The sequence below is a fragment of the Sceloporus undulatus genome, chromosome 9, assembly GCF_019175285.1.
Source record: "Sceloporus undulatus isolate JIND9_A2432 ecotype Alabama chromosome 9, SceUnd_v1.1, whole genome shotgun sequence".
In the NCBI taxonomy this organism is placed as follows: Eukaryota; Metazoa; Chordata; class Lepidosauria; order Squamata; family Phrynosomatidae; genus Sceloporus; species Sceloporus undulatus.
Window position 1 is genome coordinate 12,102,884 of NC_056530.1, and position 22,993 is coordinate 12,125,876.

At 43.6% G+C, this 22,993-nt stretch overlaps 4 protein-coding genes across 4 annotated transcripts in view; 3 read left to right on the top strand and 1 right to left on the bottom strand.

Moving 5' to 3' along the window:
- Positions 1 to 762, bottom strand: part of PPT1 (palmitoyl-protein thioesterase 1) — an 11,535-nt gene extending 10,773 nt beyond the window's left edge. Inside the window, exon 1 of the mRNA XM_042439684.1 lies at positions 636 to 762. Coding sequence (XP_042295618.1) covers positions 636 to 738 — 103 coding nt within the window. The 5' untranslated portion in view covers positions 739 to 762. The remainder of the gene's footprint in view (positions 1 to 635) is intronic.
- Positions 763 to 3,040: 2,278 nt separating this feature from the next.
- LOC121915612 (elongation factor 1-alpha 1-like) lies at positions 3,041 to 10,510 on the top strand. Its single transcript, XM_042439969.1, has 8 exons — positions 3,041 to 3,172; positions 4,466 to 4,627; positions 5,177 to 5,356; positions 6,135 to 6,431; positions 7,146 to 7,296; positions 8,476 to 8,732; positions 9,396 to 9,630; positions 10,170 to 10,510. Exons 2-8 carry the CDS (start codon positions 4,484 to 4,486, stop codon positions 10,289 to 10,291), a joined length of 1,386 nt encoding a protein of 461 aa, XP_042295903.1. The 5' UTR covers positions 3,041 to 3,172; positions 4,466 to 4,483; the 3' UTR covers positions 10,292 to 10,510.
- A 1,128-nt stretch (positions 10,511 to 11,638) lies between these two features.
- Positions 11,639 to 18,382, top strand: LOC121916199 (cyclic GMP-AMP synthase-like). The gene is made up of 7 exons (XM_042441024.1): positions 11,639 to 11,763; positions 12,954 to 13,201; positions 14,346 to 14,656; positions 15,237 to 15,468; positions 15,817 to 16,065; positions 16,723 to 16,822; positions 17,378 to 18,382. The coding sequence occupies exons 2-7, from the start codon at positions 12,958 to 12,960 to the stop codon at positions 17,835 to 17,837; spliced, it is 1,596 nt and encodes a 531-aa protein (XP_042296958.1). The 5' UTR covers positions 11,639 to 11,763; positions 12,954 to 12,957; the 3' UTR covers positions 17,838 to 18,382.
- A 1,142-nt stretch (positions 18,383 to 19,524) lies between these two features.
- The window catches only part of RPL11 (ribosomal protein L11), a 5,222-nt gene continuing 1,753 nt past the window's right edge, over positions 19,525 to 22,993 (top strand). Inside the window, exons 1-4 of the mRNA XM_042440940.1 lie at positions 19,525 to 19,593; positions 20,944 to 21,097; positions 22,277 to 22,383; positions 22,478 to 22,609. Coding sequence (XP_042296874.1) covers positions 19,588 to 19,593; positions 20,944 to 21,097; positions 22,277 to 22,383; positions 22,478 to 22,609 — 399 coding nt within the window. The 5' untranslated portion in view covers positions 19,525 to 19,587. The remainder of the gene's footprint in view (positions 19,594 to 20,943; positions 21,098 to 22,276; positions 22,384 to 22,477; positions 22,610 to 22,993) is intronic.

A 22,993-nucleotide genomic window follows, 5' to 3' on the forward strand; every position in this document is an offset into this window, starting at 1 on the left:
TACTACCCCTTGAATACTGTACTTAATAAAACTGAGCTATCCCTTTCAGCAATGCTATTTTTCCCCTAGACTTTTCTTGTTTTGCTATTTTAAATCATTATTTGCAATGGTATGTCATGGCTGGAAACAGTCGCCCCTGAAGCAGGAATAGATATCATGCAGCTCTCCAGGGATATAAATAAATATGTTGTTGTTGTTATTATTATTTTGTTATAACAAGGGCCCAATGTACACAATAAACAGCCACACCATAAACTACCATTCCCAGGATTCCCTAGCCCTGAGCCAGAGCAGTTAAAGCTGTCTCAAAATTGGATTATCTCTGCAGCATGCATTCTGCCCCACAGTTTAAAGAAGTGGTTCCCAAACTTTGGGAATCACTCCAGACGTTTTGGACTTCAAGTCACAGAATTCCTGGCTGCAAACCAAGCTGGCAGGGGCTTCTGGGAGCTGAAGTCCAAAAAATTACTCAATGAGCAAAGCGTGGGCTCCATTGAAGAATGCAGACCCAGCCATTCTGGAGTCAGGAGCTCCCCTAAAGAGAAAAAATGGTGACTTTTGAGTTTATAGTTTATAAAAAGACTCCCCCAATCGAGAAACTAAAGGGATTTCTAGTTCTATCTAGCCTCACTCACCCATGCCATGCCAGATCACCAGAGGCACTGGCACTGAAGCCATGCAGCCAAAGGAGCCTAAGAACAGCAGCAGAGAAACAAGCACCAGCCTAGACGACGCCATCTTGCTATGTCACATGACCCACGCCTAGCGCTCAGCTAAACTAGGGCATCACGTGACAGGCTGGCACCAATCAGGCACCGCCTATTCCCCCCTCTACCAATAGGAGAATGGAAGACAACGCCTTGTTGCCTCCAGGGATTTTGGGAGTTGTAGTTTTGGGAGGCTTAGGTGTTTACTGAGGGGGTATTTTTGACACCACTTTAACTCTGCCCTGGCTCCATCCTACAGACCCCTGGAGTTTGTGGTTTGGAGAGGAAGCCTCAGGGTGCCTCTATACTAGAAATAATGCAGTTAGATACCACTTTAACTGCCCTGGCTCCATCCTACAGGCTCCTGGAGTTTGTAGTTTTGGGGGGAAAGGTCTTAGGGTGCATCTACACTGTAGAAATAATGCACTGTGACACCACTTCGACTACCCTTGCTTCATCCTCCAGACTTCTAGGATTTGTAGTTTAGGAATAAGGTCTTAGGGTGCATTGAAAATTGCAGAAATAATACAGTCACTATAACTACCATGGCTCCATCTTACAAAGTCTTGGGATTTGTAGTTTGGGGAGAATAGTTTAGAAGAGTTTATCACATGTAGGAAATCCCATGGAGAAACGGGGAGTTAAATTAGAGGAGAAAAACAGCAAACGCGGGTTGATTTTCACACGATGCCGTTGTTAAAAGTGGGGAAAGTAGACAAAAGCGGCTCCTTTTTTACTTTCGGAAAATCTCTTTAATGTCAAAATCAGCCCCAATGTGATAAACTCCTCAGCCAAGTCGTCTTCAGTCTCACGTCTTCATCATTCTCCATAGAGTCTTAGATGGCCTCTCTTTCCCTCTGGGGATGTACAGAGTGCATCCCTGGCTAAACCCAAAGGAAGAGGCTTGCCTTCTTAGCTGCCTGCAAAGGAGGACCAATTTCAATGACTGATAAACATGGCAGCTGTCTTCCTCACTGAAGGATGCTTGTGGCAGGCAACAAACGCCATTGGAAGACCTTGTCTGTTAAGGTTTCCATCACTGCTTTCAGAAGAAGAAGACGGAAACCAAGTGACGTAACCATGAATGGGGAACAGCTGCCTCTATGTTACAACTAACAAAATTGAAAAGCCACAACTTTACGATTCCTGACTGATCCCAGTTCTTCCATTGTTGATCCGTATAGATTTGTAGCTTGCAGTGGCACCCAGAAAAGGCTAAATATCTCACAAAACTACAGATCCCAGAATTTAATGGCATGGCCCCAGAGGAAGCATACCCATTTTAAGAATCACTGGTTTGGAGAGTTGGAGGTGTTTATAGTTCAGAGGATTGTTGTATATCTAAGAGAAGACTGAGAGGGGACAGGAGACTGCCATCTTCAAATAATCTGAAGGGATGTCATGTAAAATATGTAGTGAGCTTGTTTTCTGCTGCTCCAGAGACTAATTTCTTTCATCGCTCATCACCCTGCCTGCTTCTTAAAATGTTAAGATTCTCTTTCCACAACTCCGTAGCAGACTGAAACCAAGGGGAAGGTGAAATGAGGGACCAGGAGGCTGCTGCAGTAACAACATCCCCCAAAGCACTAGGATGATGGGAAAATAACATCAGAATCCCCCCAGTTATAAGATGGAAACTTATCCATCCGTTCCCCCCAAGGTAACTCAGCTGGGTATGAGGTTTGGAAAGAGGAGCAAGAAGCAACTCTACACTGACACCATTTTGTGAATGGCTGGATATATTCCCAGGTTACAATAAATGGGAGGATGTGCAGGTGCTGATCATTCTGCAATTCTGGAATGCCAGATCCTGCAAGGAAGAAGACAGGAGAGCTGATATGTCAATGCTTATTTTATATTAATTTATATCCCAGGATTGGGGCCCAAAGTGGCTTATAGTCTAAAAATTTATGATTACAAACTTACAAAAATACAACTTACAAAAGTGACCATCAAGACAGGATTAAATCATTGCACAATTAAAACAGAGCAGTTGTTTCAAAATAGAACACAAAAAGGCAAAAGCACTTTAAAACTATGTACATTAAAACAACACACAACCCCAAGAACATTTAAATGCTTTAAACATGACTTAAGCATGAATTTATATTTATTGTAATGTATATTTATATTTATTGTGTTTGGCTCAAATGCCCTATGTTTTGCGGCGCTTTCACCTCCTATATGGTTACGACATCTGGTCACCTTGCTTATATCTGAGTAAATACACCTATGCTTAGGCTGCACCTCTTGAACTCAAGTCAAATTCTTGAGTTCTTTCAAATCCCATGGATCAATAATGATTATTGAAATCTGTGCAGCAAGAGTGATTAGCTAATTGGTAGCATTGATAAGGTCTCCTTGCAAGAGGGAGTGGTTAGCCAAACTTCAGGTCAGGTTAAAAAGAGCTGTTGAGATACCTGTTGGAGTTACCTGAGCTGTATTTTCTAAGCATTTTGATACAGGTAAGTATTTCACGCTTACGTTTTCTGTTGCAAAGGTTTTAGGCTGTGGCTTTTACTACATATGGATTTGAGTGTGACTGTAAGAGAGAGTGGGTTTACAAGGTTCTCATTGTTAAGAAGGGTTCAACGTGGGTAAAAGACCTCTTCAGTTCAGGATGAGGAGTTGTTAAGGTCCAACATTCCTAGTGACTGGTTACATGGCTCAGTCTGCTAGGACTTGTAGTCCAACGGTAGCTGGGGGTGAAATGATCCTATTCCCATTTTGGTGGTTTTTGTGTGCCTTCAAGTCGTTTCTGACTCATGGCAACCCTATCATACGGTTTTCTTGGCATGATTCTTCAGAGAGGGGTTGCCATTGTCATTGTCTGAGGCTGAGAGAATGTGACTTGCCCAAGGTGACTCAGTGGGTTTCCATGGCCGAAACAGAATTTGAATCCTGGTCTCCAGAGTCCTAGTCCAATGCTCAAACCACTACTCCAAGGTATTAAAACAAAACACCTAGTCGCTGGCTACATGGCTCAGTCTGCTGGGACTTGTAGTCCAACAATAGCTGGAGGCAGCATGATCCTATTCTCGGTTTTGTTATTTTTCTGTGCCTTCAAGTCATTTCTGAGTTATGGCGAACCTATCATGGGGTTTTCTTGGCATGTTTCTTCAGAGGAGGAGTCGTGAATCTCTTTGAGTCATTGTCATCCTCTGACAGTGAATTAAAACAAAACTGCTGACAGCTGTGTGTGTCATGCCTTAAAAGCTACACGGGGTTTTTAATGGATAATGCTAATTAATAATGTCTTCTACTCCATGGTCTTTGCCTGTAAAGTATTAATTATCAACTTTGACCAAGACTTTCTGTAACTCTGCCCTCAAGTTGCAGAATTTTGTGTTAGTATTTCTGATCAGCAATAAAGACTTGTACTCCTATATGGCTTATGATGTAGATCTCAGCCCCCAACACTGGATACGGTCTTCCTAAGGTCCTATCTAGCTCTCTGGAGTTCCCAAGATGGCTTTGCCCCAGCATGGTATCATACATTGCTAGTTTCTCCATATTTACGTACTACAGGCTGAGTCTCCCTTATCCACAAACCTGAAATATACCAAAATCCATATTATTCCTGTTTTCTCCTAGTAACTTGCTTTGATCCCATTCCATTATGCCTGTAATTAATGGAGGTTGATTATGTTTTGCCCAGTTAGAATGTATATTCCATGTATCTTCTCCCTTTTCTCCTTTATGGCTTGTGTTTCTCTCTTGTTAAACGGCTGGAAATGAAACTCAACAAACTTCTTCAGACTCCTTAGGATCCCGCGATGGGGAAAGAAAAGACCCATATCAATATCGTGGTCATTGGCCACGTGGATTCTGGGAAGTCTACCACCACTGGTCACCTCATCTATAAGTGTGGCGGCATCGACAAGAGGACCATTGAGAAGTTTGAAAAGGAAGCAGCCGAGGTTAGAAGTTGTGATACTTCTTTTAATAAGGCAGGGCTAGGCAGCAGCGGGTTTCATTCTGAGAGCAGTAGATTAATCCGATGGGAATGGTATCTATTTAAGGTCAAGAGATTGGAAGTGCGGTTCTAGAAGTCGCCTATGGCCCCCAATAAAACTTCCCCAAACTGCCCTTTTTCTCACAAACATACAAAGGGATCTTGTAGCACCTTTGAGTGTATCTGTGAAAAAGTCATATGAGCAAATCTGAGGTCAATTTTTTGGATGTAGAACACCACATTCCTATAAAACCAGAATATGTGTGTGTGTGTGTGTGTGTGTATATATATATATATACGTTTTCATGATCTTCAGATTTGCAGCCCTGTATTATCAGTTCCTGGGTTGAGTGCATGTTCAAAGACATCTTGGTCCTGAATTCTTAGCCTAGGTCCACCTCACTGACCTGCTTTCTTGGCTCCAGTTGGCAGATTTCATGGGTTTCAAGTCAAAAACCCAAGTAGATCCCACTGACAACCCACTCTTGGTCTATTGGGTGACCGTTCCTTACAGATGGGGAAGGGCTCCTTCAAGTACGCCTGGGTGCTAGACAAGCTGAAGGCAGAGCGGGAACGAGGGATCACAATCGACATCTCCCTGTGGAAGTTTGAGACCACCAAGTACTACATCACCATCATTGATGCTCCTGGCCATAGGGATTTCATCAAGAACATGATCACTGGAACCTCTCAGGTAAGGGAAGCTTGTTCTCAAGTCCAACTGAACACACTGTTTATCATACTGGGGTTGATTTTGGCATTAAAGAGAGATTAAAGCTCATTTAAAGCATTCTGCAAATAAAGCAAAAATGGCGAGTAATTGCACGAATGATTATCACACGCAATTGCGCAAATAAAGTGATATCGGAAATGCATTGTCTCTGAAATCCCAAAAGTAAAAAGATGCACGTTAATGCTCCTTTGTGACTACTTGAATGGCGGGCTTTGTGCGATGATGTGAAAAAATTGTTTCCCATAATTCCACGATTTATCCAGGATATTCACAGGATAAACCACCGATCAACTTTGTGTGATAAACTCCTAATACTTATTTTGTGTTATTGTTGTGAGGCTACAAATTGTTTCTGACTTGTGGCGACCCTGTGTTGAACTTATCACAGGGTTTTCTTGGCAAGATTTGTTCAGAGGGGTTTGCCTTTGCCGTCTTTTGAGGCTGAGAGAATGTGACGTGCCCAAGGTCACCCAATGGATTTTCATGGCTGAGCAGGGATCTGAGTTCTGGTCTCCACAATCCTACTCTGTTTTAATCTGCCCTGATTCCTTCAGGAAAAGGCGTAATATAAATAAATAAATTATTATTATTATTATTCCATCCTAGCACCTTCCAGTCTAATTGACTTAAAATGCCAAGGAGCAAGACTTTCAACCCAGTCATTGTGGCCTTGCTAGTAATAACTCCTGTGCTGTTCTGGACTCCCTGCAATGCTTAAATCTTGTTGCATACCTTCTAGGCGGACTGTGCAGTCCTGATTGTGGCCGCTGGCGTGGGTGAGTTTGAAGCTGGCATCTCGAAAAACGGTCAGACCCGTGAGCATGCCCTGTTGGCCTATACTCTGGGGGTGAAGCAGCTCATCATTGGCGTGAACAAGATGGACTCCACGGAGCCCCCTTACAGTGAGAAGCGCTACCAAGAGATCACCAAGGAAGTGACCGCCTACATCAAAAAGATCGGCTACAACCCCGCCGCGGTGGCCTTTGTGCCCATCTCTGGCTGGCATGGAGACAACATGCTGGAAGTCAGCAACAAAGTAAGATGTTGGCTTGCCACTTTCTGTTTTTTGGGGACTGATTTTTTTACTAAAATTTCTAGACTTATACATGAGGATGAGGATGAGTAACAGCCAGTGCGACACCACTATATCACACACAGAGAGTCTAGTAAGGAGATACTACAATTTTCATAGCCACTCACATGGGACGAATCCAGTGCAGAAAATAAATTTAAACTGAAAACAACAAACCCTCATTTGCAGGATGTTTTTCAGGCATCATTTGCATGGAAGAAAAATAATACAAAAATAACCCAAATGCAAAGTAGTCAAAACCAGCTCCTTTTTACTTTCACTGAATTCCAGACGTACAAAGGTACTTTCCATTAGGATTATTTTTGCGTTACTTCTCTTTCACAAGACAAACAACACCCGGATTTTAAAATCCCATTTCTGCACGGGATTTTACCAATTTGCCCTCCGTGTGATAAAGTCCCTAGTGAGAAGCTCTTCAGCATGAAGGCAAAAGGAAGATAATTGCAGACTATAAAACAGAAGATTCACAAACTCAGAAAAACTGGCAGAACAACAAATGTGGGAGGAAAGAGGGTGTTGCTAAAACAACAAAACAAGAAATGACATCAATATACAATATGCCAAGACTTTTAGTGAAGCATGCAAACTAACAGAGTTGCTAATATTTCTGCCTTTAACATAAGAAGGTTGGCACCACTTTTGTGCTTATGTTCTCAGATGCAGTGGTTCAAAGGCTGGAAGATAACAAGGAAGGAAGGGACTGCAACTGGGACCACGCTGATGGAAGCTCTGGATTCCATCATTCCTCCCTCCCGTCCTACTGACAAACCTCTCCGCCTTCCTCTACAAGACGTCTACAAGATTGGTGGTAAGTCAAAGCTGGCTCTGTCTTAACCTTTCTGCCATGATAGGTGTCAAACCAGTAGTAAGCTTGTCTAGCAAACTCTCAGCCAAGAGGTCTTGCCAGTTGCAGTGCACTCTGGAGTGACAGTGTACTCTACACAGGGGTTTGTAGTTTGTTGTCAACTTGTCAGGATAAAAAAAAAAATCACATGCCAGCACAAGGACAGCAGAGAGGAAACCATTTTAGGAGTTTATCACACAGGAGGCAAAGCAACCAAATCCCATGGATAAACAGGGTTTAAATCCCATGAATATCCCACAAGAACGGGATTGGTTTCAGACATGTCAGAGCACTTTGGCATTAACCCAACATTAACCCGTGCAAAAAAAGTGGCAAAACTGCACTGCTGTTTGCATGGGTTAATGCCAAAGTTGCGTGACATCAATTGAAAACAATCCCACTCTTAGTTTGTTTGTTTTTTTTTGGGGGGGGGTTGGGCTATGTGGCCATGTTCTAGAAGAGTTTCTTCCTGACGTTTTGCCAGCATCTGTGGCTGGCATCTTCAGAGAATCCCACTCTTGTGGGATATTCACAGATTTAAACCCTGTTTATCCTTGGGATTTGGGTGCTTCCCATGTGATAAACTTCTTAGTCTCTTTAGGGTAGAAGTTGCAAAGCTTGAAAGGAACAAAGTCAACCTTTGGTGAGACAACCATCCACTGGCTAGGGATATTGGCCTTCCAAAGCCATCTGTGCTGGACATCCAAGAAAACACTGGAGTTTTTCACACTGGGGTGGATGTCCAGCAGAGAGATTAAAGCTCAATTAAAACATCCTGAATATGAAGTGGAAATGATGAGTAATTGCGCGGATGATTATCACCCGCAATTGTGATAATATAAAGTGATATCGAACATGCATTGTCGCTGAAATCCTGAAAGTAAAAATATGTGCATTAATGCTTCTTTGTGACCACTTTAATGGCGGGTTTTGTGTGACATCGTGTGAAACTGTTACACGCAATTGCTCAATTTTTCTGGGATATTCATGGGATAAACTCCTGATCTTCTTCATGTAATAAACTGCATTGTTACTTGCAGGACTGAAGCACCCAACAGCTTATTTGGAACATCTGTGGGAGGTGCTCTTGTGTGTAAAATCTTTCTTTCTTTCCTTCTCTTCCTCCATCCCAAATCTTGGCAGGTATTGGTACTGTCCCAGTGGGCCGGGTAGAAACAGGGATCCTGAAGCCTGGCATGGTGGTAACCTTTGCGCCAAGCAATATCATCACTGAGGTGAAATCAGTAGAAATGCACCATGAAGCACTGGCAGAAGCATTGCCTGGAGACAATGTTGGGTTCAATGTGAAGAATGTGTCTGTGAAAGACATCCGCCGAGGGAACGTGGCTGGGGACAGCAAGAACGACCCTCCTATGGAGGCAGGCAACTTCACAGCCCAGGTAAGTGGAGGAAAAACAGCTAAAGGGCAGCAGTGCTTGCCTTGCCCATGGCCCGGTTCTGTAACGTGTTTCAAAGAATGGTGCACCAAAGTGTCCTAAACTGTTTGGTATTGCTAGATGTTGTAGGTCTTGTCATTTCTGACTTACGGAGACCTAAGCTGATCCTATCACAGCATTTTCTATGCAAGATGTGTTCAGATGGAGTTTGTCTTTGTCTTCTTCTAAGGCTGAGAAAGTAACATACCAAAGGTCACCCAGTGGGTCTCCATGGCCAAGCAGGATTCAAACCTTGGTCTCCAAAGGGTTCTTTATTTACATTGAGAACGGTTTTTTGGTTCTCATTATGGTCCATGTAGCTGTTGTTGCCTTCAGGAACAAGCAAAGTGTGGCCCTCCAGATCTTGTTGGACTGTAGCTCTCATCACTCCTCACCACTGGCTAGGCAGGCTATGGCAGATAGGAGATCCACATGATTCTCACCCTTGTTCTATGATAATAGTAAGTTTTTTGTAGATGTAAATCAAATAGGCTCATAATGTGTCATATATGGTTTGGCGTAATGGCTGTGTGCTCCAAGTATCTGCATTCCTGCAATTCCTGAACAAAATCAATCCCCAAAAACCCCATTACTTCAGTCTTCTAACCATGCCTCCTCTTCATACAGGTTATTATCTTAAACCACCCAGGGAGGATACAAGCTGGTTATGCCCCAGTCTTGGATTGTCATACAGCGCACATCGCTTGCAAGTTTGCTGAACTGACTGAGAAGATTGACCGCAGGTCTGGCAAGAAGCTGGAGGACAGCCCCAAGGAACTGAAGTCTGGAGATGCGGCCATTGTCCAGATGATCCCTGGCAAACCCATGTGTGTGGAGAGTTTCTCAGACTACCCTCCACTTGGTAAGGGCTGAAGTGTTGTGTCCCTGCAACTACACAGTCTGCCAACTTTGTTTTCTTCAAATCCTCCTCTTTCTGTTGGAGTCTCTGCCACCAAACCTGTTAAGCCTCATGCTTTACCGCTGGAAAGTATGCATAGCTTTGTTGGATGCACAGTCAGTCCTCTGTATCCACGGATTCTTTATCCATGGATTCAACCAGCCACAGCTTGAAAATATTCCAAAAATATATAAGTTCCAAAAAGCAAACCTTGATTTTGCCAATTTATATAAGGGCACCATTTTATTTGTATTGTATTTAATGGGACTGAGCATCCACAGATTTTGTTATCCATGGAGGTCCTGGAACCAAACCCCTGCAGATACCAAGGGCCTACTGTGGCTTGTTTGGTGAGATACGTAGATGAGGGGGATCCAATGCACTAACAAACACATGTCTTTCACATTGAAGAGAGAACCTCTGGAAGATTTGTGCTAAATGTATTGGTTTTTTCCCTAATTCAATTCCATACTCATTTAACAAGAACTTTCTTTTTCTGGCAGGTCGTTTTGCCGTCCGCGACATGAGGCAGACAGTGGCCGTTGGAGTGGTCAAGGCTGTCGATAAGAAAGCCAGTTCGGCAGCCAAAGTCACCAAGTCGGCAATGAAAGCCAGCAAGAAGTAAATGGCAGAGAAAATGCTTTGTGTATGTGTTCTAGGATCTTGCTCACGAGTTGGCCGTTTAGATGCCAAAAGGCCAGATGTCTGAAGGAAAAGATGATTATTTTTTTTGTGCCTTACAAAACAGATGACATGTAATCCCTTTTCCCCATATCTTCTTTTTCCCACAGAGTGATATTAACTAGAATATCAAATAAATGGCAGATGGTGGTGGAGAGCTGGATTCACTCGTTCTTGTATATTCTTGCGTTCTCTTTGTCCCTGCTAGAAGTGCAATAGGAGATCTGGGGCAAGTAACAAATCGGTAGTACCTTTTTACACATGTTTAACTGGATTAGTGACAAAGAGGACAGTTGGATCTGATACTGAAAGACAATTTGACCACCTCTGTGGTTCAAATGGTCATAAAAATAGGTATATGTCCTTTAACCAAGTAGATGTGTCCCTGGGCTTTACTTCTGTAACAGAAACTTTAGCATTCAATAAGTATAGTAACAGTGATTCTCTAACATCCAGGCAAACCATGTGTATTCAAGACAATGTGCTTTGCCAGAGGATGAAAACAACAAGTAGTATATATAATGTCTTTTACCTACAAAGTATAAAATAAAGATGGTGCCAATATGCATGGAAGGCTGAAAACTATAAATCCCAGATGGCATACAAAATATAAAAAGTTCCACATTCAAAGTGCATACATAAACATCAATGTAAGCACTTCCAGAGGACATATAGTAGAAGATACATGTATAAAATGGCAATGAAACCAAATAAAACCAAACGAGTTTCGACTACATGTCTTCCTCAATGGAAAATGGCGCTAAAAAGATGGGAAAATATGATATCATTAGTATGTCTACTAATTACGCAAATGAGTATCGCATGCAATTGTGCACATAAAGTTATATCAGAAGTGCATTGTTGCTGAAATCCCAAAAGTAAAAAGATGCCCGTAAATGCTTCTTTGTGACTACTTTAATGGTGGGTTTTGTGTGACGTGTGAAATCGTTTCGCGCATTGCTGTGATATTTCCAGGATATTCACAGGATAAACTCCTAATGTTGGTTCTATAATTGGCCCCTGTTCCATTAAAAGAGTTAACCTGAAATGCTGAATTTTATTTTGTGGAGAGATAGGATTCAGCACCTTCGATAGCTCCTTTAGTTATTTAGAGGAAAACCTGGAGAAGGATCACCAATCCCACTGACATGGACACCTCCAGGCCAGGTGCACTACACAAGGCTCCCAACAACAAGACGACTGCCAGTGTGTGGTGTGAGATCAGGAATGCCCATCCACTAACATTCTTGGGCATCCGGTCCTGACAGTTGGAAGTGGACAGTTGGTGAGGTCTGAGGAAGGCCTCCCAAAGGAACAAGGGCCAATAAAAAATAAAAGGTCTCCGCTGGTGAATTTAAACCTAAGGCCATTTAAAACCAAACACAACGCCAGGAGCCACATCTCAGTCCCCCAGGAGTAAGTACATTGAATGGTATGGGGCATTTGTTCCCTGCCTCGATCCATGGGGAGAAGCTGGTAAGAAAACAGCGGACCCTTGGCAAGGTGACAAGATGTCCTCCTTTTCCAGGACACCTAGATTTAAACCACCTGTCCAGGAGGGAATTCAAAGTGTCCCCCATTTCGAGCATGGCTGAGAAGCTCGAATTTGGATTTGTTACATGAGTGTCCTATATTTTGTGGTGCCTTGTTCTCCTTCGGGGCTATGACCTCTGGTAACCATGGCCCTTGGTATTCCGCTAGGGTTTGGGTTCAGGACCATGGATACCAAAACGCATAGATGCTCAAGTACCATTAAATACAATGGCACAGTCAAATGGTATCCCTTATGCCAAATAGCAAGATCAAGGTTTGCTTTTGGGGACTGATATGTTTTTAGAATATTTTCAAGCTGTAGAAAGTTGAATCCATGGATAAAGAACCTGTGGATATGGAGGGCCAGCTGCAAATTTTTCGTTGTTGTTGTTGTTGTTGTTGTTGTTATTTGCTCTGGCGGAGGCTTCCAAGAATAGGAAGTCCAAAACTTCTAAGTACATCCTCCTAGGATTGAAGCCTACCTAAGGCTGTAAATAAATAAAAGTTTCTTAAGAAAAATCCCATTTCTTTGGGTACCAATAGCTCCTGGGCAGCAACTGGTTTTGGCATGACAGTCTTGGATATTTGTCAGCCTTACAGTTTTCGTTTCTATATATCAAGTGCGAACTGTGCCTCCAGATGTTGAACTACAACTCCCATCACGATCCTGCAGAAACCAATGCTAAGGGATGCTAGGAAGATACAGTTTGACAACATCTGCACAATTCTCAGTCCGAAAAGTTAAATGTCCCTCACTGTATCCCTTGTTTAGGGTTGCTTCCCTTCTGCCTGGTTCCTCCTTTCAGACTATGAACTCTGAGCATCATCGTCAGGCTAACCCAGCATCATCAATGGGTAGGACCAAGCTCTCATCATCCCCAGCCAAACTTGGGCTCATAATCCAGTGCCTTTGGAGAGCATCCAGTTCAGAAAGGGTTCTGGTTTCCAGAGCAATCCCCTGAGCAGTTGTGGTGCTGCATTTTAACACCGGTTTCAGAACTAGCCCCTTAGTTCTCTCCCAGATTTTGCACTATGCCAACTAATCCTGGTCCTGTCTTATTCCTCTCACTCAGCATCATGTCTGCCAGGAAGGACAAGGAGATGGAGAAGACACCTCAAAGTAAGCAGAGAGGAAAAGAGACGGGCAGCAAGGAGACACACAACTACCACACACCATTGCTTCCAGCAAAAGAACCCATGCCTTTGAATGTACAAAGACCTGAGAGGACTGAGTGCCAAATCTCAGAAGCCTTGGAGTACCCTCGGACTCCTGTCCCCTGGTCCAAACTAAGGGCAAGCAGGATGCAACAAGATCCTGGAGGTAACCATCTTCTGCTTGTATTGATTTTCTTTGAAATAACACCCAGATTGTCCCAATTTGGATTAATCCTCTGCCCTTCCATTTTCTCATTAAATGTCCTGGTTTCTCCCTCCTCCTCCCACTTTCCCTGTTTATCCTGGCTTACTTCAACTGCTGCAAATTGAATTCAAAGTGCAAAAGTGCAAATTCAAAGCCACAAGGTTGTGAGCTTGATCCCAGGCAAGGCTCTAGGATCCACTCAGCCTTGCATCTTTCCGCAGGTCACTAAAATGAATACCCAGCTTGTTGAGGGCAATTGGCTTACACATTGTAAACCGCTTAGGGCAGCAGTTCTCAACCTGTGGGTTGCGACCCCTTTGGGGGTCGAACGACCCTTTCACAGGGGTAGCCTAAGACCATTGGAAAACACATATCTCCGATGACCTTAGGAACCGATTTTATGGTTGGGGGTCACTACAATATGGGGAACTTTATTAAAGGGTCGCAGCATTAGGAAAGTTGAGAACCACTGGCTTAGGGAGTGCTTAAGTGCACTGATAAGCGGTATAGAAAAGTACTTGATATTGCTATTGCTATAAAGTAGTTTGCACTCCATTAACTCAGCAGCAGGGAGAATAGAGGAAGAGGCAATACAAACTTGCTTTGTGCATTCTTCTTCATTAAGAACTTTAACCATCTTGCTCACACTCTGCTGTTGCCTAGCCACACAGATCCTGGTTTTCATCTATGCCATATTGGAGGACATGTACACAGGACCACACTTTGCCAACCTTGTTGTTGTCGCCCAACAACACATGAAGCATGTAAAGATCCCTTAACCTGCATTAGACAGAGATGGACTCATGGGATCAAAGATACATAGCTGGGTCTGGGGGCTGAAAAGGACTGAAGACTATTGTCAAGCAAGGATTGCAATGGTCATTTCTTAAAAAGAGGGTCTCAGAGTTTGGGGGGCTTTGGTTGGGCTTCCAGAGCCTCCCTGAAGTCACAGTTTGCTTAGAGGCCACATACTACCCACCCTGGTCTAAAACTAACCATTGTTGGTGCTTACTGAATTTCAGATGAAATAGTATCCCTCTTTGTGGGGTTTGCAACCATACTTGAAATTAATCCTGCCCTACTCCCCAAATCACTTTTCTTTTAGCAGGCGATGGGGAAGGATCTTCATTCTCCACATCCACAAATGTGCGTGAAGAAACTGAGACTTCTTCAGCTGTCGGAGTGGCAGCGGGAGGAGATGGAGACCACCAAGCCCAGCAGATGGAGAGCGTTGCACAAGTCAAAAAGAAGGTCAAGTTTCTGTGCCCGGACCAGCAGTCCAATAGATTAGAGGCAACCGATGTTCTTGAGAACTTCCTGGGTCAGTTTCTAACTTATCTGCATGAGTGCCCAGACAGACCCTACTTTAGGAACATTGAAGAACTGGCCCTGGGAGGCAGCTACGAGTATGAAAAGGTAATGAGCCAGCGTACAAAACTAGGCATATACATGGTGGTTGGGTAGTTTCTCCCCAGCCTGATGTCTTCCAGGTGTATCGGACCTCAGCTCCCCCAGAATCACCCAAGTGGGATGGCCACCGTACCCTCCCAACATTTCATGGATGAGAACCAGTATAATGCATGGCCAAGCAACCTCAGAATGTGATCGAGAGGACAAAACTTATGAACGAAGGGAACATGCACAAACTAGGAGGGGCTGCAGCAGTTTGCTTTTGCCTGCGCCTACAGGGAAAGTTTCCATTCTCTCTTGCTAAGAGTGAAAACTACATTTGCAAACTGAACTCAGTTTACAGCAACTGAAGTAAGCCAAGGAAGAAGGGGAAGGGGCTGGGGAGGAGAAACGGGGATGGTTTGAAAAGAACTCAAAAGTGGGAATGACAGAGGATTAATGGGGACTGCCCTACCAAAACCAGACAGTTGGATACCATGGGTCACTAGGATTCTGAGAGCTGTAGTCCAAAGATGTTATCCCCTCTAGTTTCTAGTTAGTTGCATCTGAAGCCCTTTTTTGAACTGTGCTGTTGGTTTGCCTCCAGTTCCTCCATCCAGGCGAGTTTGAAGTGATGCTGAGGATCTCTGTTCCAGACTGCATTCACTACACTGAGGTGGAGGGCTACAGTGGCCTCTTTTACACCTTGACTCTCTTGAGGAAGTCTCGCAGCTTCCCAGCAGCCTTTCTTCTGGAAGACGGGAGGACCATCTCCTCAAGGAACATTATGGAGGAATTCTGGAAGCAGGTGGACCACTTTGCAAATGTTTCTTACTCAGGTGAGGGAGACGATCGGGGACGAAGGCTCTCCCCAGATCCTCATGGTCAGAAAGATGCCTTGTAACTGGGATGAGAACCTCCAAAACCATGCTGAGAAATTCTCACTCTCTCGGCCTCAGAGGAAGGCAATGGCAAGCAATGAGTAATTTAATCGGTGGATGCAGAATCTATAGATACTAAAGGTTGACTGTATACACAATGCAGTGCAAACAGTCTTTAATGTGTTGTTGCTCCACATTTGCATCTTTCTTTTGCAGATTTGATGATTCGCAGATTTTATTAATATGTTCTCTAATCCCAGCAAATGTGGAGGGTCCACTGTAATACTTTCCTTCCTGGTTTCCCAGTGCCTTTCCCAGGTTGGCAGGTGAGGCTGGAGAAGAAGACGCCCAACTGTCCTGCAGTGACCTTAGTGATGCTGGATAACCAAGGTGCCAAATACCTGTTGCTGAGCCTCATCCCTACTCTCGAGGTCTCAGGCCCCTGGCCATACCTGAGGAAGGCCAAGGAGATCCTTGAAGAGAAAGAACCGCTTCTGCCTCTCATGAGGGTGTTTTATTTCATAGCCAAGCAGTCTCCTGGAAAGCACAACAAAGGTAATCCAGCTCTTCCTACCTACAGTTTCTGGACTGCTCAGAGGTCCTCTTCAACCCTTACAGCATTCTCATAAAGAGCTAGCATGGTGTAGTGCAGTGCTTCTCAGTCAGCAATTACGTCTTCCTAATATGTCAAGGACCTGCATCATGTTCATGGACACTGACTACAATTCTTTCCTTCCTTCCTTCCTTCCTTCCTTCCTTCCTTCCTTCCTTCCTTCCTTTCCTGGACTAGCAGCCAATGCATTGGCACCAGTCCGGTCCTCAGGCTTCAAAATTAAAAGGACATGAAGCACAAAGAAGAGAGCATAGCAGTGAGGAAAGGGATGTTGATCATACACTGTATATTATATCATATATATGTGTGTGTGTGTGTACACACACACAATGAGCCCTTGATATCTGCTGAGGTTTGGTTCTAGGACCTCCCTTGGATACCAAAATCTGTGAACATTTCACTAAATACAGTGGCACAGTAAAATGGTGTCTCTTATATAAAATGGCAAAATCAATGTTTCTTTATTGGAATTTATGTATTTTTAAAAAATATATTTTCAAGCCGTGGATGGTTGAATCAGTGGATACGGAGTGTATTATTATCTCAATTGATCCTATAGCGATTACTGACACGCAGTCGTGCTTCGTTGTATATTTCAGAGACCTGGAGAATTTCTTTCTCTCACGTGGAAAAGGAGATCCTAAACCGCCACGCCAGCCCCCAAGCCTGCCGAAGGTACCATGGGAAGGAGTGCTGCCGGCAAGTATTTGAGACAGTCCACTTTTCAGATGCTTTCTCAGCTGTTGAGGGAGATGGAGGAGTGTGGAAGTCCTGAAAGGGTCGGGAAGGCCAAAGCGCTGTAGCTTTTAGCTGTACTTGGAGGGGGTTTGTGGGTGTCGAATAAATCACTCCAAATTTTGAGCTGGGGGAAGTATTGGAGAGCTTTGGGGGCCAAATTAACAATATATGATGCCTTAGGGGTCTTTTTGGCTAAGGGCAGGGTATAAATAAATAAATAGGGGCTATGCTTTCCCCCACTATGGCTTTTAAATGTATATAAAAACAATAAGCCCTACTAATAAGGAGTCAGGGCTGGAGAGGGGGGGAATTACCTTTTTGGGACTACAGTTTCTAGAATCCCACAATGGCCAAGATTGTTATGTTTTGGACTGCGGTCCCCAGGACCCTGCCGGCTGAGGATTCTGGGACCTGTATTCCAAGAAAAGGAACCTTTTCAAGGTACGCATGACTGTGCCAACTCAACACCCACTTCTCGAATCTTCTCTATATATTGTTGCATGTGTTGTGTTCTAGGAAGGACTGTCTGAAGATGTTGGAGGACCTTGTGACGGCTCTCAAGACGGAGTACCCCCAGATGTTGGCTCACCTGAGTACCTACCATGCCCAGACCTCCTTCCTGCACACCCTTTGGGAGTGGAAGGACAATGCCAACTGGAAGCCCTGCGAGGCGGCTCCATGTTTTGAGAGGGTCTTGGAGAACTTCCTTTATGAAGTGGCCACCGCTCAGCTCTCCCACTTCTTTCTTCCCAGATGCAACCTGTTTGGGGCAAAGTTCTTCCCTCCCACGAAACTGAAATTCCTGTGGTCCCACCTGAAAGAGAAGGAGAAAGAAGGAAGGATGAAGACCGCCGCTGTCTCCCGCAAGAGAGGTTATTCCTCTCCGCCTGTCAGTCCTGACATGGCTTGGCCTCTCATGACCACCCTTGGTCTCATCGGTCTGGTCTCAGTTGGTCTCCCTTATATGACCCCTTAGCTCCATCGCTGTATTTACACGAACCCAGTTAAATCAGTTTCATACCACTTTAATTGCCATGGCTCCATTTTACAGAACCTGTAGTTTGGAGAGCACTCCAATCTGAATTTCATTTGCCTGATTTAATCCTCAGTCCCTCTTTTATAGGTAATTTGGGAACTATAGTTCCTGGGAGTCTATGAGAGCTGTCTAGCGGAGGATCCCAATTACTTTCCCAGACTAAAAATCCCAGGATTCCTTGGGATGGAGCTGTGACAATTACAGTGGTATTACATTGTGTTTTGCACAAGATACCACTCTTGCTGTATTTTAGAACAAGTGGTGGTAGCATCATCGCTTTCTGTTGCTATACTATACTTTTTATACTATATTGTACTTTAGCAGTTTTCACAGTCTGAATGTTTTTCCTTGCCATGCGTTTGCTTTGTAGGGATACCCAGTTAATGAGGACTATAAGCGAGAACCGTCCGCACTTCGTTTTCTCATTGTTGTGTTTGTTCGATGGGTTGCGACTCTGTGGGTTTTGTTGTTTCCGAGGAAAAGAAAGCAAGAAAATAAACATATTTAAAAGTTGAATCTGTGAGAGTTTCTTTGCTTTTTACATTTAAATTTTTGCCTGTTAGGATGAAAGAAACACGGCTGCCTAGTAGACCAGTCCTAAAGAAATTTCTTGGCAATGGATTTTATCACACGGGGAAAACCAGGGGTTTAAACAGGGATTATTCCAGTGAAAATCGCACAATCATGATTAAGATTTTTCACACGACGTCACAATTAAAGAGCCATTACTCTAAGGATAGTATAAGACTTACATGAAAGAGAAAGTCATTTTACTGTATACATTTAACAATGTACTAATATTGTATCTTTTTCTGTATGTCTATGTGTATTTCAAGATAATAATAATAATTTTAAAAAAGAGCCATTACCCTGGAAATAGCTAGGCAATAAACAGCAACAAATCATTCAAGGGAAATATTTATTGTATTGTTGATTTATTTACTAATTATTTGTTTATTATTATTTGTTGTTGTTGTTTATTTGTTTATTATTGTTTTATTTAGTTATTTTATTTAGTTATTAGTTATTTATTTGTTATTGTTTTTGTTTTTATTATTTTTGTTTATTATTTTATTATTATTATTATTTAGTTATTAGTTATTTATTATTTTTGTTTATTATTATTTTATTATTACTATTTAGCTATTATTTATCATTTTTGTTTATTATTATTTTATTATTACTATTTAGTTATTAGTTATTTATTAGTTATTATTTTTATTTTTATTTATTTATTATTATTTAGTTATTTATTAGTTATTATTTATTTATTATTAATTATTATTGTTTATTTGTTTATTATTCTTTTATATTATTATTTAGTTATTAGTTATTTATCTATTAGTTACTTATGAGTTTTTTGAGGCATTTAGCCTTCTCTGTCAGAGAAGGAAAGAGAGATCCTGGTGCCAAAAACAAACTGCAATTCCCAGGATTCCCTAGCACTGAGCCAGGGCAGTTAATCTCAAACTGGATTATTTCTGCAGTGTCTTTTGGACCTTGCAGTTTAACCTATTGGGAGCAACCCAAATTGCAATGCGTCCCTCCCACCTCTAGAGGGCAGCGGAGAGAAGCCAAGCCTCCAGACGTTCTAGCTTCTTCCTTCCCTCTCTATGCCCTCCCAGCCATATGTGAGCTGCATCTCAAGATCCCGTTCCGGAACTCTCGCGACCTTTTCCACGCCTCCAAGATGGCGGTGAGTAGAGGGTCGAAGAAGCGCTCTGCCCCGGGGGGCGCCTCAAATCCGCTTCCATCCTTTCCCTACCGAGTCCTTTCCGGCAGGAATTTGCTCGGAAGGACCGGAGAAACGCCGGGCGAAGCGAGGGCCAGCGGGAGAAGCGGGCGAGGGTCGTTCCTGGCACGGAAAGGGCGCTGGGAAAGTCCCCGGTCTCGCTGGGAATGCTAGGCCCTGGTCGCCTAGGCTGACGAATCGAGCGCCGAGTTCTCGAACCTCCTTTCCCTCTGTTTCCCAGTTTGTGCTGCATCTTTTGGGGGGCTTTTGTTCCTCAGGGAAATCAGGGTTTTCCCTTCCCAAAAGAACCCTCCTTGTACCTCTTAGTCCCTTACTATCTCCCCTGGAAGCCTTCCCTCCCTGCTCAGTGCAACACAAAACTACAGTTCCCAGAATTCCTTAGCACTGAGCCAGGGGCAGTTAAAGTAGTCTCAAGATAGGGCTATTTGTGCAGTCTGTTTTGGTCCTAAAGTTGAAGCTTTTCCTGAGCTGGGGCTGATGGGTGTTGCAGTCCAGCATCATCTGCAGGAGAACCACAACTTGAGTGACCATAAGTCCTTGCCTTAAAGGCCTGGAAACGTAGGGGCCTTCAAGGAAAATGGAGGACATAAATGAAAGTAGATTGAAATGGGAATGTATGTCTCTGAGCCATGCTCAAAATGGACCAGGAGGACATTTTGGGATTCCTCCTGGACAGAAAGGTTGGAATGTAGGACATGTCCTGCAAAAGGAGGGCGCCTGGTCACCATGAATGGAGTGAGCATGGTGGCTCCTGGATTAAAGGGAACCAGAAAGCGCACTCCCCTTTTTTGTGAGGCTGGCCTACCTCACAGGGTCGTTGCGAGAAAGAAGCGGAAGGGAGGCATGTTGCGCATTGCCTGGAGAACATGGGATGAAAGATGGAGTGTGTGTGTGTAGCTAGTAGTGGGGCTTCTGTCTCTTAAGGCTGAAGGGTTTGGCAGGAGAGGCTTGGTCTCCAAACTGTGCCCTTTAAGAGATTGTGGACTTCAGCTCCCAGAAGCCTCACCCATGTTGACCAATAGTGTGGGATTCTGGGAGTTGAAGGCCAAAAGCCCTTAAAGAGAACTACTATATCTAAGGTATCGCACGCAGGAATGCATGGAGTGGTCACTTGAAGGTCTCTGAGGGTTTTAGGTGGAACTGGGGATGCGTAGCCCAAACTGACGCTTGTTGAGGAAGCCATGAACACCTTTCCCAACCCAGTGTGTGGCTCTCCCATTCGTGTCATAGCCTGCGCATAGTGTTATGCTGCCTCTGCATTAACCACGCTTCCATGTTTTGCTTTTTGTGCAGCAGCAAGACCAGGGTGAGAAGGAGAACCCCATGCGGGAGCTGCGCATCCGCAAGCTCTGCCTGAACATCTGCGTCGGGGAGAGTGGAGACAGGCTCACCCGGGCGGCCAAAGTGCTGGAGCAGCTCACAGGACAGACGCCTGTTTTCTCAAAAGGTACGCTGGCCAGAAAGCCATCGCCAAAGCTTCTACGGCAGTGATTTCCATCCGACAGTTAGATAGAAAGTAGTGGAGGGATGCAGGGCTTCCATAGACGTTGCTAAGAATTCACTCTGCCTCAAGCTCCCAGCTCCTCCAGATGAGACATGTTGCCTTCCGACTTTTGTGTCCTTAAAACTTAGAACAAGTGTAACAACTGAATGTCCGTAAACATTTACCTTTGGGGGTAAATGAGCTTTTTGTTGCTATCATGGTGGGATCTTTGTTAGATGAGATGTAAGAGAGGAACGGTTGTCTATCATTTTACTAAAGAGAGAATGAAATGTTATTTATACGCTTTATTTCCTTCACCTTCTTTTTTTAAATTATGTTTAATTGTATTTTATTCAAATGGGATTCTATTGTTTTAATGTGTAAGCTGCCCCAGTTGTGTTGTATAGATAGGCAGGATATAAATAACATTGTTGTTGTTATTCCTGAAGGGAGAACAAGAAGTCTGCCTCAGTACAGCAGTAGTAGTTTCTGAAACCATTTCTGACTCTCTTCTCAGTTGATGGTCCAAAGGCTTGACCAGCTGTCCATGCTTTATCACCCCCAATATTTGCTGAAGACACAATCACCATTTTGCTTTAAGATGCAATATGTGCACAGTAAAAAAGACAACTATGGCAGGGGCACAAGCATAAAGAGAGATAATTGCTCCTGTTATCAGATCAGAGGATGGGATGATCCATCTCATAATTCTGCATAGGCATAATTTGGATTTACTTGCGGCTGGAACCGGCATTTGACACGTAGCATTTTCAAATCCCTACTTATTTCACTGTTGCAATATTATCAGTACCCAGGGCTAGAGCCAAATGTTGGGTGGTTAATGGAGGCTTGTAATTCTGACTTTGGTATGATACTTGTTTTTATAACCTACCTCCTTTTCAGCAGTGACATGTACCTTAGTTTTGTCTGAGTTATTTTGTGTTTTGAATAGTGTGTTGTCATATCTGCATGCTGTCTGCATCTGACTTGTTTCCAAATTCAAGCCTACTATTCGCATGTTGCTGCCCTCTGCCTTGGGCTGGCAGTCGGATAGACTGCTTTTGCCCCTTTCAGTATGCTGTGGTGTAATTGTTTTCCTGCCGCTTTTAATTCTTTGCAACTAAAATGTGTTTTGTTCGTCAGCTCGATACACTGTCCGCTCCTTTGGGATCAGGAGAAATGAAAAGATTGCCGTTCACTGCACTGTGCGTGGGGCAAAAGCTGAGGAGATCTTGGACAAAGGCTTGAAGGTGAGCTGTTGTCCTTTCTGGACATGGCTGTTTTTCTGGCAGACTTTGGCATTTGGAAGGAGGGCAAGCCTTAAAACCAATGTCCCTCTTTCAGGTGCGAGAATACGAGCTGAGGAAGAATAACTTCTCTGACACAGGCAACTTTGGCTTTGGAATCCAGGAACACATTGATTTGGGCATAAAATACGATCCCAGTATTGGTATCTACGGCTTGGACTTCTATGTGGTTTGTATACTTTGCTTATTTATTATTATTATTTGCATTCTTACACTGCAGTCCAGGAGTCTCATCCTATTAGGACAGAAGTTCACAAAGTTCAGGGCCCCTGCAGCTGTTTTTACAGTCCTTATCCTCTCCCTAGTCCCCTGCCCATCCCCAACCCCTGGTGTGTTTCCTGTCCTGGAAACCTCTAGGAGCAGCACTTCACCTTTTATATAGGCTGCATGTTAAATGCAAATAAAATTGCCATTTGTCAAAACCAGAAGTAGAATGCCTGGCCTCTTCTGGTTTTGTGCTTTTTCTATTTTTGGCAGCCAGTTCGACCTCTGGAGGGTTCCCACGATAGGAAAGTGGTTGCCCATTCGTTTTAGTGAAATGTCTTTTCCCCCT